Raw genomic sequence first — 14,761 nt, forward strand, 5'->3', positions numbered from 1 at the left:
CACAGATACTTCACCAACCCTAAGTTGGCAATCAACCACAGCGCTAGTGGTGCAGGACAAAACAAAAATTAGGATAAGGAGAGCTGGAAACTGAACAATTTTTGTTTTATGACTTAAAGCCTTTTCAGTTACCAACGTAATTACAAACTTATCCATTGGAGAGACCAGGATCCAGGTTTAATTGTCTATCTAGTGTAAAGTAAAGAAAGCTATTATAAATGGGCATGCACTTGTAGCAACACTTTAATAACATATGAATGTATTCTTCACAATCTCCTGTCATTAAAATAATGCTTTATTGAATAAAATTCCTGCTCTGGCATTAGGCAGACTGTCCATTTGGAAGGAGGTCCTTATGAGAATTCACCAAAGGATAAGTCACAGATTCTAGTTTGGCAGCGGGAAACTGTTCACATAACCGGAGCTCTAGGTTTTCTGCACTCAAGTGGCTGTGGGCACTACGTCCATCCCTTCTATGGGGAAAGGCGGATACTCCAACTTTGGGCTTGTCAAGTTGACTGTCCCTCTTTTCAGCTGGTTCTTGTGCTCGAAAGTGGCAGAAAAGCACAGCCACTAAGCTCTTCTTGAAGTTTTCATTCATGAACGTATAAACTACAGGGTTATTGAAAGAGTTAAAGAATCCAACGGCTTGAACGATGGCCACTATCATTTTCACTGTGACGTCATCATACTCCTCTTCCAGGTCATCTGTGGACAGTAAAATATTACTTTATTACAAAATTTGATATTTTCTTCATGAAAACCAACATTTCCATCATTAGTGGTTACAATGGTGTTGTCTACTGACAAATTGCTGTTCAGCATCATAACTACTATGTAATGTGATACCTATGGGACGTGCCTTGGCTCAACACATAGAAAAGTAATTTGCAACAAAGTGTGACTGTGTTATCAACACAGATAATTAATGGAGTGGATGAGATTGGACAGATGCTTTTTATCTGCCTTCATATCCCACGTGTCCTTCATATTTCTTATGGGTAAGGCCTCTTGCACACGAACGTAATTTTTTCCTCCCGTAAATACTGGCGTAAATACGGGTCCTTGGTCACACGTATTCGACCCGTAATGCACCGGGTCCGGTGTCATCAGTATTCCACCCGTATTTACGGGCACGTTTTCGCTGCAAAATTGCTCTGCACTAATCAGCAGACCCTTCTCTCTATCAGTGCAGGATAAATAGAAGGGGCAGCCCTTTCTGAGGTAAAAGTAAAAGAAATTCATACTTACCCGGCCGTTATCTTGGTGACGCCTCCCTCTTTCGACATCCAGCCCGACCTCCCTGGATGATGCGGCAGTCCATGTGACCGCTGCAGCCTGTGATTGCCCTGTGATTGGCTGCAGCGGTCACATGGGCTGAAACGTCATCCCGGGAGGCCGGACTGGAGGAAGAAGCAGGGAGTTCTGGGTAAGTATGAACTTCTATTTTTTTTACACGTTGATCTATATTGTGATTGGAAGTCACTGTCCAGGGTGCTGAAAGAGTTACTGCCGATCGTTTAACTCTTTCAGCACCCTGGACAGTGACTATCCACTGACGTCGCCTAGCAACGCTCCCGTAATTACGGGTGCACACACGTAGTCACCCGTAATTACGGGAGCCCCATAGACTTCTATGGGCCTGCCCATGCCGTAATTACGGCCTAAAATAGGACATGTTCTATATTTTTCAAGGGCCCGGGCACCTTCCCGTAAGCATACCCGTAAAGTGATTACGGGCGTTTTTACGTTCGTGTGCATGGGGCCTCAGACTGTAACTTAAAATGTAGATCACACTGTAGCTTGGACTGTACAAATCTTTCAAAGAAGTCACCATCATTAAAGGATATATATATATATATATATATATATATATATATATATATATATATATATATAATGCTAATAGTGAAAATCAATGGCCATATTTAACCATACTGTAAAAAATACCGAAAAACTCACTATGAGAGTAGATATTAAAGGATATATAAGACAAGAGAGATAGGAAGATCCAACATACCTGTCCCCCCATAGGCTGCTTATGGGACCCTTAAACCAGGCTATATGAGCACAGAATGAGCGTAACCACTGGTAACCGCGTCCCCTCCTGTTCACAGGTAGAGAAGCATAAACCAACACCTCACGGATCCCAGGGGTAATCACATAGCGGACCGAGCGATAAACGCATCTACTGTATTTCTCTCAAATGGTCAGTCAAATAGGGAAAAGTGCACAAATAGTGTACATGGTGGAAGGCATAATAGGGATATAGTACCCAAATATAAAGAATATTCAGCACTGAATGCATTACAAATGAATAATAAAAGAATAAAAAATATATAAGAACCATGCAGTTTGTCCTACAAAAGACATGCATCCCCTATCCACAGGATGATACAATTTTTTCACTCACTTTTGTGAACCAACACCTTTTGTAAACCAACACCTTATTACCAGTGGCGTAACTACCGCGGTAGCAGCAGTAGCGGCTGCTACGGGGCCCGGGGCTTGAGGGGGCCCGTGCCGCCAGCCGACACGCCCACCCAAATGCATGGTGGCGCCGCTAGCAGCCGTTATGGCTGCTACAGCGGTAGCGCCGCTACTGTGGGGCCCGCGACGCCGAGCCTTACACAGGCCCTCTCATGCCTGTAGGTGTCGCTAGCATCGGAGGGGGCCCCAGTGCTAGCGGCAGCCAAATACATGTATTAGCACTGAATGGCCGGGCATGTTCCGTGCCTGACCATCCAGTGCCTTACAATGACACTGATTGGCTAGCGGCGCGATGACATCATCGCGCCGCTTCCATGCTTGGAAGGTGCTGATTGGTGGGGCAAGTCATTCTGCCCCGCCAATCAGCATCATTGGAGGACGCTAGTTCAGCTCCTGCAGACATGCTCAGAAGAGAGCATGTCTGCATTGCCAGTGAACAGCGTGGGAACGGGATCATGTGAGTATGTCAAGTTTTTTGTTTTTTTTCCCTCATAAAAATGTGAATGGCATTATCTATAGTGGGGGGGGGGGTATATCTACAGGGGGGGGTCGTCTTTATGTGGACTATTATATATAGGGGGTCTATATGTGGGGCAGTAGCTACAGGGGGGTCTATATGTGGGGCAGTAGCTACAGGGGGGTCTATATGTGGGGGTGTGGGCCATTATATACAGGGGGCTCTATATGTGGGCCATTATATACAGGGGGGTTTATATGTGGGGGTGTGGGCCACTATATACAGGGGGCTCTATATGTGGGCCATTATATACAGGGGGCTCTATATTTGGGCCATTATATACAGGGGGGTCTATATGTGGGCCACTATATACGGGGGGGGGGGTCTATAAGTGGGGCACTATATACAGGGGTGGGTTACCTGTGGGGCACTAGCAACAGGGTGGCTATATATAGTGCACAGTCTACAGGGGTGGGCTATATGTGGGACACTATATACAGGGGGAGCTATATGTGAGATACTATCTACAGAGGTGGGCTATACGTGGAGCACTAACTATAGGGGAAGCTATATGTAGGGCAGCACGGTGGCTCAGTGGTTAGCACTATTGCCTTGCAGCTCTGGATTCCATATGTGGGCACTATTTACAGGGGCTTCTATGTAGGTCACTATCTACAGGGAGCACGGTGTGTGTGTGTGTGTGTGTGTGTGTGTGTGTGTGTGTGTGTGACAGTTCTATTTAGATGTGTTGAGAATTTTAACTTTGTTTATAGGTGCAGAAATGTTTTAAAAGTGAGAAGCTGAAGACATCTAAACAGAAAACTGCAGAAATGGGTCATGGCCGGGAGAAATCCATCATAAATGTCTGAACCGGAGGGAGAGGAAAAGAACTAGAATCTGAGACGTCACCGGTGAGTCACTTAATGTAAATGTTTATTCTGCCTCTAATCAGAATTGTAGTCACTGTATGATCTGCAGCGAGATGATGGTGATAGGATTTTTTTTGTGAAACCGCATCTCCCAGCATATCCTTACCATTGTTCCGGCCATGCTGGGAGCTGTAGTTTTATGCCGTACAAACCTATACGCAGTGGCGTAACTACCGCTATAGCAGCCGTAGCAACTTCTACGGGGCCTGCAGCATGAGGGGGCCCGGGCACGGCCCCCTCCCATCGCCGCAGGCTCCGCTAGCAGCCGCTATGGCTGCTACAGCACGACGCCACTGAAGGGGTTGTTCCTACAAAAGACATGCATCCCCTATCCACAGGATATGGGATACATGTGGGATCGCTGGGATGCCCAGCGATGAGGAGAACGGGGGACCGAAAGTCCCCCCTAAGTTCTCCATGACAAACCTCGGACTTCCGGGGTCTGTGTCGGCAGCTCCGTAGAAATGAATGGAGCGCTGGCCGCGCTTGTGCGCATGCGTGACCAGCGCTCCTTTCATTTTTATTGAACTGCGCAGACGCCGGAAGTCCGAGGTTAGTCATGGAGAACTTCGGGGGACTTTCGGTCCCCCGTTCGCCTTATCGCTGCCAGCGATCACACATGTATCCCCTATCCTGTGGATAGGGGATGCATGTCTTTTGTAGGACAAACTATAGGCCGTTTTTTTTGGGGGGGGGGGGGCTATATGGCGTTATCTACAGAGGGGTTCTGTATGGTGTTATCTACAGGGGGGCTGTATGGCGTTATCTACAGAGGGGGTCTGTATGGCGTTATCTACAGGGGGGACTGTATGGCGTTATCTACAGGGGGCTGTGTATGGTGCTATCTATAGGGGGGCGCTGTGTGGTGGAATCTATAGGGAGGCACTATCTACAAGGGGGGTGGGGTTGTGTGATACCCAGCAGAGGGGGGGCCCCAGTCAAAATTTTGCTATGGGGCCCAGTCTTTCCTAGTTACGCCCCTGCTTATTACTTATCCTGAAGTCCTGGTGCTGTTACTTCTCCTATGTATATCGTTATTCATTCAAGTCAAGGAGTTGATTCATCCCTTGAGGCCACAAGCACATGGCCTGATTTACAGTCTTATGGGAGTGCAGTGTTCGTCCTTTTATTTTTATATATACTGTATATATCTCTATCTATATCTCTATATCTATCTATATCTGTATATATCTGTATCTAGAACTTGTAGAAAATGTAACAGAACCAGGACTTCAAGGAAAATGGAGAAGAGTTGGTTTAATCCCCAAAAAGTGAGCGACGTTTCGGTTCACATCTGAACCTTTCTCAAGGCTTGAGAAAGGTTCAGATTTCAGATGTGAACCGAAGCGTTGCTTACTTTTTGGTGATTGAACCAACTTCTCTCCATTGTCCTTGAAGTCCGGGTGCTGTTATTTTTTCTACAAGTACTTTATTCAAGTCAAGGAGTTAATTCATCCTTCTTTTGGGTAACGTGCACATGGCCTGATATACAGAGCTGTGAGGTGTGCTGTGTTTCTTCCGTTTGGTCTCTCTATATCGCTATCTATCTATCTTTCTATATCTCTATAGATTTTTTTAATTTTTTGGGGGGGAGGGGTATATGCCTTGGGGCTTGTGCCGCTGATCTTTTAAGACCCTAGCAATGCCTCAGTAAAGAACAGAAACTTAGCTTAGACTTTTTTATATATATATATATATATATATATATATATATATATATATATATATATATATATATATATATGTATATATATATATATACATATCTTTGAATGAGCACTGGAATGAAAGGACTTACTGTATTCAAAAAGGATGTGTACCACATGGAATGGTGCCCAACAGGCGGTAAAGAAAAGGACCACGATGACCATCATCATTACAGCTCGTTTCTTTTTCCTTAAAAATAACCAAAAAACATTTCAGTAAAACAAACCCTTTTTTGCAATAAAGTTTACATCAGTTCTGAAAAATAGCTCACAGAAGTTTATTGTAAAAAAAACAAACCATGAAGACTTTTATCTCGTGGTACACTTGTAAATGTTTCTATTTTATTTTACTGCAGTAGTGCTGTGACCTGAAGTAGAAGCTGGTTCCGGGACGAGCCCCATATGTTACAGTTTATCTCAGCTCCCAAAATAACCCTTGTACAATCCAAGTTTTGAAAATAATACATAAAAGGCTGGATTGACACAGCGCAGTTTTAGTTTTGATGTTTCTTTTTGGCCAAAACCAAAAGTAGATCCAAAAAAAGAGGAAAAGTATGAAGGAAAGACTTCTACTATTTTTTTTTTGTTTTGTTTAATCCATTGCTGGTTTTGGATAAAAAAAAAACAATGCACCAATATAGGCTGACATTGCCGGTTGGTATTTTGGGGGAGTAAGGCCTAATTCAGATTGCTATAATGCGGCCAGAATTTAGATCTGTATCACGGTCGCAAGTCCCAGCCCGACCACGGGTCTAATGACCCAAACTAACAGCATAATAGGGATCTATGATGCTGTTGGCTCATGTCATTAGACCTATGGTTGGACCTGGACCTGTGGCCATAATACGGACGTTAAAATACAGCCGCATGACGCCCCCCAGAATATGGCCTAAGGTAGGGGTCTCAAACTCGGCCGGGTAAATGGGCTGCACATAGAAAAAATTTGAAGTTGACGGGCCACATTACTTTTACATTTTATAAAATACACAATTATTGTTAATCAATTCGTTATTTGAACTACTAGAACAATACTACATTCCTATAATAATACTACATTACTATAATAATACCGCTAGTGTAAAGGATCTGCCAGGCACAGCTTCGGGGTTAACTCCCAGAATTAATCAGTCAGCACCTGAGGCTACATCCCTGAGACTGACTCCTGCTTCCACCACTGTGGTTGGCAGGCTTAGGAGTGGGAGAGCCTATCGTAACCTGGCCAGACTCAGCTAGCTCCCGCCCTCGGTCTATTTAAGCCTGCCCTTCCTGTCCCTCTGTGCTTGTGGCTCTTTTCTTGTGGTTTCCTGGCCCAGCTACAGCTCCTGCTATTTTTGATCCTGCTCCATACAGACCCTGGCTTACCGACTACTCTTCTGCTCTTCGTTTTGTACCTCGCACACTCCTGGCTTGACTCGGCTCGTTCACCACTCTGGTTTCTCACTGTGTTGCCGTGGGCAACTGCCCCTTTTCCTTGCTTGTGTTCCTTTGTATGTTTGTCGTGTACTTACTGAGCGCAGGGACCACCGCCCAGTTGTACCCCGTCGCCTAGGGCGGGTCGTTGCAAGTAGGCAGGGACAGAGTGGCGGGTAGATTAGGGCTCACTTGTCCGTACCCCCCGCCATTACAGCTAGGTTTAAATTTTCCTGGAGATTTGCGAGTTTACTCCACATACTTATTTTAACAATACAGTTTTACAAGTTTAACCCCTTCCCGTGATAGGCAAATCTGACATGTGTCACTTTATGTGGTAATAACTTTGGAATGCTTTCACCTAGCCAAGCGATTTTGAGATTGTTTTCTCATGACAAATTGTACTTTATGTCAGGGGGAAAATTTGGTCAGTAAATTCATTGCTTATTTGTGAAAAACACCAACATTTTGAGAAAAATTGCAAAAATTAGCACTTTTCTAAATTTGAATGTATCTGCTTGTAAGATAGATAGTTATACCACGCAAAATAGTTGATAGTTAAAATTTCCCATATGTCTACTTTATCTTAGCATCATTTTTTGAAAAGCCTATTTTTCTAGGACGTTACAAAGCTTAGAACTTTAACAGCAATTTCTCACATTTTCAAGAAAATGTCAAAAGGCTATATTTATAGGGTCTAGTTCAGTTCTGAAGTAGCCTTGAGGGGCCTATATTTTGGGAAACTCACAGAAATTACCCGATTTTAAAAACTGCACCCCTCAAAGTATTCAAAACAGCATTTTACAGGAGTTAAAGCTTAGTGGAGGTGAAATTTACAAATTCCATATTTTTTTGCAGAAATTTATTTTAATCCATTTTTTCTGGCTAGCCACAGGTTCCTCTAACAAAATAAGATGTTTGCCGGGGGTGACGAGAGACCGTCCTGGGGCTGTCATATGAAAGGTTTTGTCTGTGGTGAGACATCACTGTAAGCTACTCGAAGATATTAAATTGTTGTTGCCACTATTTTTATCAGAATCTAGCAACTTATTGTCTGTTTTTTTTTTGCCTGGAGGATAAATATATTCTCTGGGTTAAATCCTTTTGCTGAATTCTTATTGTATTCTCTATAGTATAGATGCTCATTAGCGGTAGCCTCTTAAGGGACATTGGCCAACAATTACTGGATATCTATGGCTAGTCTTTAGAAAAATGAGACAACCCTAATAAGACTGAACGATCTATGAAGATGTACCGACAGTACAGGTAACCTTCAGTTTAGGAATCTAGTCATCATTTAATAAACAGAATATGGCCATTATACACAATAGCAAAGGGACTGACTTACACAGAGGTGACATATCACCTTGCCCACTATTAATTTCTTTCAATACAGCTTCCTTTTCAATAAAGTATCCACTAGCCTTCCAAGTCCTGCACTGTAAGGTTCATGTCATCTAAACGTAATTTTCCGATATACGTTTCTTGTCTTGCTCTTGACATTGTTTGACATTGAGTTGTGAGGATGTTTTATTCCAGGACTATATTTTTATGTCTTTGCTGAAGCAAAATTATCAAGTTAAGTCCTCAGATTCCTAGAAATGCACATACTTAAATTTCATAATACACAAAAAAAATGCTTGAAGGTAAATATTAGACGCTTATATATTACATACTCATACTCATGTGCAGTCATGTTTCAGGAAATCAAGCAAGAGCCTAGAATCTCCTGTACATAGCCGTGAATGTCCAGTAATAATAATACCATATACTTCATTTATAGAGACAAAGATGTGAAGCACCAGCCAGCAAGTAATACATCTAAATGCTAATCAGTTATTTGATTTGGATTTTGGGATTTCAGATCTGAACAAAATACATCTGGAATCACAAATCCCTGGCAGTCTGCCTTATTACATCTTCTATAAGTAAGTCTCCACCTTTAATCACCATATCTACATTTCTGTTAATTAATCATTTTTTAACCCCTTAAGGACGCAGCCTAGTTTGGGCCTTAAGGCTCAGAGCCCATTTTTCAAATCTGACATATTTCACTTTATGTGGTAATAACGTCGGAATGCTTAAACCTATCCAAGCGATTCTGAGATTGTTTTCTCGTGACACATTGGGTTTCATGTTCGTGGTAAAATTTGGTCGATATATTCAGTGTTTATTGGTGAAAAATTGCAAAATTGAGAGAAAATTTTGAAAAAATAGCATTGTAAAACAGACGGTTATACCACCCAATATTGTTACTAGTTCATATTTCCCATATGTCTACTTTAGATTGGCATCGTTTTTTGAACATTCTTTTATTTTTCTTGGACGTTACAAGGCTTAGAACATAAACAGCAATTTCTCATATTTTTAAGAAAATTTCAAATGCCTTTTTTTTAAGGTACCTCTTCAGTTCTGAAGTGGCTTTGAGGGGCCTATGTATTAGAAACCCTGATAAAACACCCCATTTTAAAAACTAGACCCCATAAAGTATTCAAAACAGCATATAGAAAGTTTTTTTTAACCCTTCAGGCATTTCACAGGAGTTAAAGCAAAGTGGAGGTGAAATTTGCAAATTTCATTTTTCTTGCTGAATTTCAATTTTATTCAATTTTTTTTCTGTAACACAGAAGGTTTTACAAGAGAAACACTACTAAATATGTATTGTCCAGATTCTGCAGTTTTTAGAAATGTCCCACATGTGGCTCTAGTGCGCTCGTGGAATAAAACACAAGCCCTAGAAGCAGTGGCGGACACAGACTGCAAAAGGCCCCTGTGCAGATAATGTGCCAGGGCCCCCCCGCCCCCCCCCCAATACCGACAAAGTTACCTAAACATATATATGCATATAAAAATAAACCTTACTAATAAAAATTATGAAGGAAGATTTATATTGTACATTTTATTACCAGTTTAGAACACAAGTAACACATTTTTTTCCGGGTTAAATTCTTATCTAAACTAAGTCCCTAAATATGGGCAAAGAAAATGAAAAACCTATACTCACCTCCTCCGGCGCCTCCGTTCCCCCTCCGCAGCCCCTATCCCTTTCTGTGTTTACAAAGCTGCTGTGGTGACGCGCGGTCGATGGCACATGACCGCTGCAGCCAATCAATGCCCTCAACAGCGATTTGCTGTGGAACTACTGTCCTCAGCAGCACACCAATGAGGAGTTATTGGCAGCAGCGGTCACGTGCCATCGGCAGCGCGTCACCAGTGCAGCCTTGTACACTTGTAACACAGACCGAGACAGGAGGATGGGGGCTGCGGCGGGTGAACGGAGGCGAGGGAGGAGGTGAGTATAGTTTTTTTATTTTCTTTGCCCACATTTAGAGACTTAGGTTAAATTGAATCATTGAATATAACACAAAGCACTCATGCAACTGAGATGCAATAATTTAGATGATCTTATCATGCTTAGCTTACTGCACTGTTACCTATCAAGCAGGACTGAATCTCAAGATATCTACAGAGGGGGCTGTATGGCGTTATCTACAGGGGGGACTGTATGGCGCTATCAACAGAGGGGGCTGTATGGCGTTATCTACAGGGGGGACTGTATGGCGCTATCTACAGAGGGGTCTGTATGGCGCTATCTACAGGGGGGTCTGTATGGCGCTATCTACAGGGGGGACTGTATGGCGCTATCTACAGGGGGGACTGTATGGCGCTATCTACAGGGGGGACTGTATGGCGCTATCTACAGGGGGGACTGTATGGCGCTATCTACAGAGGGGGCTGTATGGCGTTATCTACAGGGGGGCTGTATGGCGTTATCTACAGGGGGCTGTATGGTGTTATCTACAGGGGGGACTTTATGGCGTTATCTACAGTGGGGTCTGTATGGCGTTATCTACAGGGGTTCTGTATGGCGTTCCCTACAGGGGGGGTCTGTAGGGAAAGTCATACAGCCCCCCCCTGTAGGGAACGCCATACAGACCCCCCTTTAGGGAACGCCATACAGACCCCCCTGTAGGGAACGCTATACAGCCCCCCCTGTAGGGAACGCTATACAGCCCCCCCTGTAGGGAACGCCTTACAGCCCCCCCCTGTAGGGAACGCTATACAGCCCCCCCCCTGTAGGGAACGCCATACACCCCCAATCACTCAAAAAAATGCGACCTACAGTGTGAAAAGACAAAAGACATGTATCCCCTATCCACAGGATAGGGGATACATGTGTGATCGCTGGCATTGATAGGGAGAGCGGGGGACCGAAAGTCCCCCGAAGTTCTCCATCACTCACCTCTGACTTCCGGTGTCTGCGCAGCTCAAGTGTGACCGGCGCTCCATTCATTTCTACGGAGCTGCCGACACAGACCCCGGAAGTCCGAGGTTTGTGATGGAGAACTTCAGGGGACTTTCGGTCCCCCGTTCTCCCTATCAATGCCAGCGATCACACACGTATCCCCTATCCTGTGGATAGGGGATACATGTCTTATGTTTAATGGCAGAGCGGGGAGATACTCCCTGCTCTGCCGTAGTGTTCCGTGGCATCGCGCTGTAGCAGCCATAGCGGCAGCTAGCGGAGATTCCGGCCAAGGTGGGGGCCCGTGCCGGCAGGTGACGCGGGCCCCCTCATGCCGCGGCCCCGTAGCAGCCGCTACGGCTGCTATAGCAGTAGTTACGCCCCTGTGTTAGGGGGAGTTCACACTGAGGTTTTTTTCGCGAAAAACGTCAGAAAGTGCCTCCCATTGAAATCCATGAAATTTTTCCTGCGAGCAGTAAAAACTGCATGCGGGAAAAAGAAGCGCAATGCCCTTTCTTCGGGCGTTTCTGTCTCTGACTTCCCATTGACAACAATGGCAGGCAGAAAATGCGTTTTTTGCTGCGTTTCCCTGCCCACGGCCCGATGGCCGAAAAACGCCACAAAAAAACGCAATGAAAAACGCGGGAAGTGTTCTACCGGCAGGTCAAAATATGCCTCAAAATTCCGGAAGGAATTATGAGGCAGATTTTTCTACATAAAAACTTCTCCCTTCTGACATGAACTTTTTAACTTCATCTACCTGTCCTCTGCAGTCTGCACGTCCTCCACTCGTCCTGTGTCTGTCCTCCGCTCATCCTATGAGTTCTCCGGCAGTCCTGACTGTACTGTCCAGCCGCCCGAAGTCTTACGTCGCACCGCCCCCTGTCCTCTCCCCTGCCTGAGCGCTCCTCCTACCACCAGCATCGCCGTCCTGTCCTATTCATCTGTGCCAGATTGGCAGTGCAGTGTAGCGGCTATCACCGGGCCCGGGCACCCGCCCCCTCCCTCCCGATTGGTAGTGCAGTGTGGCGGCTATCACCGGGCCCCCGCCCCCTCCCTCCCCTCATGCCTAGTGTTGTGATGCTACTAGGCATGAGGGGGCCCGTGCCGCCAGGCCTGGTACATAAAATGTAATGTGCCTGTCAGGGCGACACGGGCCCCCCCATGCCGCGGGCCCCGTAGCAGCTGCTACGGCTGCTACTGTGGTAGTTACGCCACTGAACGGGCCCCCTTCCCACGCGGGGCCCTTGTGCAGCTGCACCGGCTGCACATGCGGTATGTCCGCCCCTGCCTAGAAGCAAGGAAGCACCTAGTGCATTTGGAGGCCTCTTTTTTATTAGAATATATTTTAGGCAGCATGCCAGGTTTGAAAAGGTGTTGAGGTGTCAAAACAGTAGGAATCCCCCAATAGTGACCCCATTTTGGAAACTACACCCCTCAAGGAATTCATTTAGTTACCATTTTGACAGCACTGTTTTTCACAGCACCTATTTGAATTGGGCTGTGAAATGAAAAAAATTTAATTTTTTCAATAAGATGTCATTTGTGATCAAAATTTCTTATTTTCACAGGGAACAAATTACCCCATTTTGTTGCCCAATTTGTCCTTAGTGCGGCAATACCCAATTTGTGGTTATAAACTGGAAGGAAAGGAGCGCTATGTGTTTGTTGGAGTCCAGATTATCTGGATTGGTTTTCGGGTGCCATATCGCATTTGCAGAGCCCCAGAGGTATCAAAGCAATGGAAACCCACCATAACTGACCCTATTTTGGAAACTACACCCCTCAAGGAATTCAAATATGGTTGTTGTTACAATTTTGACCGCACAGTTTTTTCACAGCACCTATTTGAATTGGGCTGTGAAATGAAACTACACCCCTCAAGGAATTTATTTATGGGTAATGTGACCATTTAGACCCCATAGTTTCTTCACAGAACTCATTTGAATTGGGCTGGGAATTTAAAAAAAACAAATTCCAATAATATGCCGTTTTAGCTCAAAAATTCTTATTTTCACAAGAAATAAAAGACTCCATTTTGTTGCCCAATTTGTCCTGAGTGCGGCAATACCCCATTTGTGGTGATAAACTGCCGTTTGGGCCCGTGGGGGGGCTCAGCAGGATAGGAGCGCTATTTGTTCTTTGGAGTCCAGATTTTGCTGGATTGGTTTTCGGGTGCCATGTCGCATTTGCAGAGCCCCAGAGGTATCAAAGCAATGGAAACCAACCAGAAATGACCCCATTTTGGAAACTACACCCCCTCAAGGAATTCATTTATGGGTTCTGTGACCATTTTGACCCCATAGTTTTTTCACAGAACTTATTTGAATTGGGCTGGGGATTAAAACAAAATAAATTTTTTCCAATAATATGTAGTTTTGGCTGAAAGTTTGTTATTTTCACAAGAAACAAAAGACCCCATTCTGTTGCGCAATTTGTTCTGAGTGCCGCAATACCCCATTTGTGGTGATAAACTGCGGTTTGGGCCCATGGGAGGGCTCAGAAGGAAAGCACCACCATTTGGCCTACTGGGGATTTTCTGGTGCGAAGTCATGTATGCAGAAGCCCCTGAGGTACCAGTACAGTTGAAACCCGCAAGAAGTGACCCCGTTTTAAAAACTACACCCTTAAGGCATTCATCTAGAGGTGTAGTGAGCATTTTGACCGGAGACATACACCCCATAAACTGTAATGTGGGTTCTCCTGGGTACGGCAATACCCTACATTTGGCTGTTATAAGCTGCCTGGGCACACAGCAGGGCCCAGAGGGGAAAGACGAGGGGGGATAAGCTGTGCAGGGTACATCAGGGTAAGTAAAATTGGGGTAAATTATAAACCAAGGGATGTATGATGAATTTTAAAACACTCTTTCATACAGAGCTCTGGTTTTTCGGGACACGTGTCACATTGATATATTGTGTCCTCCCTTATCCCCCTCTTATAGCAGACTTTGCACCTCTTTTGACTTTTTCCCTTCTTGCCAGTTTGGGAAACTTCTCCTGGAAAGTGTGGCCCTTCTTGGTCCCTAAAGATTAGGTTCTTGATAAACACCTCTTGAAATTCCAGGAAAGTTCCCCTCTGGCCTGTACATTGACGTAGCCATCGGTATGAGGTGCCCGGCCAGCTTCTTATACCACACCGCATGGCGCTGTAGGGCTTCAGGACTTGAGCTGACAAGTCCACCCCTCCCATGTACCTATTGTAGTTAAGGATACAGTCTGGTGGGACATCTCTCTTGTCCTTGTACTTGACACACAATATGTTGCTGCTAGATTGTGCCCTGCTCTCACCCCTTCTTGTTTGCCCAAGCAGAGTCTTAGGGAGGCCTCTCAGATTTCTTCCAGCAGTGCCGCATGCCGCAGGACTTCTGGAGTCCTTCATCCCTGCGTCTGAAGACAACATCTTTCGTCTCCCTCCAGGCCGATGAGAAGTCCCAGTCGTCGGATCGGCAGTAGCAGCAGCAGCAGCCTGGAGGGAGACGAAAGAGGTTGTCTTCAGATGCAGTGATGAAGGACCTGTGGGT

General features: G+C 44.9%; 1 protein-coding gene across 1 annotated transcript; it reads right to left on the bottom strand.

Moving 5' to 3' along the window:
- Positions 1 to 225: 225 nt before the first annotated feature.
- On the bottom strand, positions 226 to 5,768 carry LOC142684059 (pyroglutamylated RF-amide peptide receptor-like). The gene is made up of 2 exons (XM_075847449.1): positions 5,675 to 5,768; positions 226 to 708 (listed from the first exon to the last, which is right to left on the bottom strand). Exons 1-2 carry the CDS (start codon positions 5,751 to 5,753, stop codon positions 323 to 325), a joined length of 465 nt encoding a protein of 154 aa, XP_075703564.1. The 5' UTR covers positions 5,754 to 5,768; the 3' UTR covers positions 226 to 322.
- Positions 5,769 to 14,761: the final 8,993 nt, after the last annotated feature.

This window comes from Rhinoderma darwinii, assembly GCF_050947455.1.
Source record: "Rhinoderma darwinii isolate aRhiDar2 chromosome 4 unlocalized genomic scaffold, aRhiDar2.hap1 SUPER_4_unloc_2, whole genome shotgun sequence".
In the NCBI taxonomy this organism is placed as follows: Eukaryota; Metazoa; Chordata; class Amphibia; order Anura; family Rhinodermatidae; genus Rhinoderma; species Rhinoderma darwinii.

What these genes read in the sequence shown, in the direction of transcription:
- LOC142684059 (XM_075847449.1), bottom strand. Translation starts at nt 5,753, where the DNA reads ATGATGATGGTCATCGTGGTCCTTTTCTTTACCGCCTGTTGGGCACCA. An exon ending in ACACATCCTTTTTGAATACA is followed by an intron (nt 709 to 5,674) that starts GTAAGTCCTTTC and finishes TACTGTCCACAG; the next exon opens with ATGACCTGGAAGAGGAGTAT.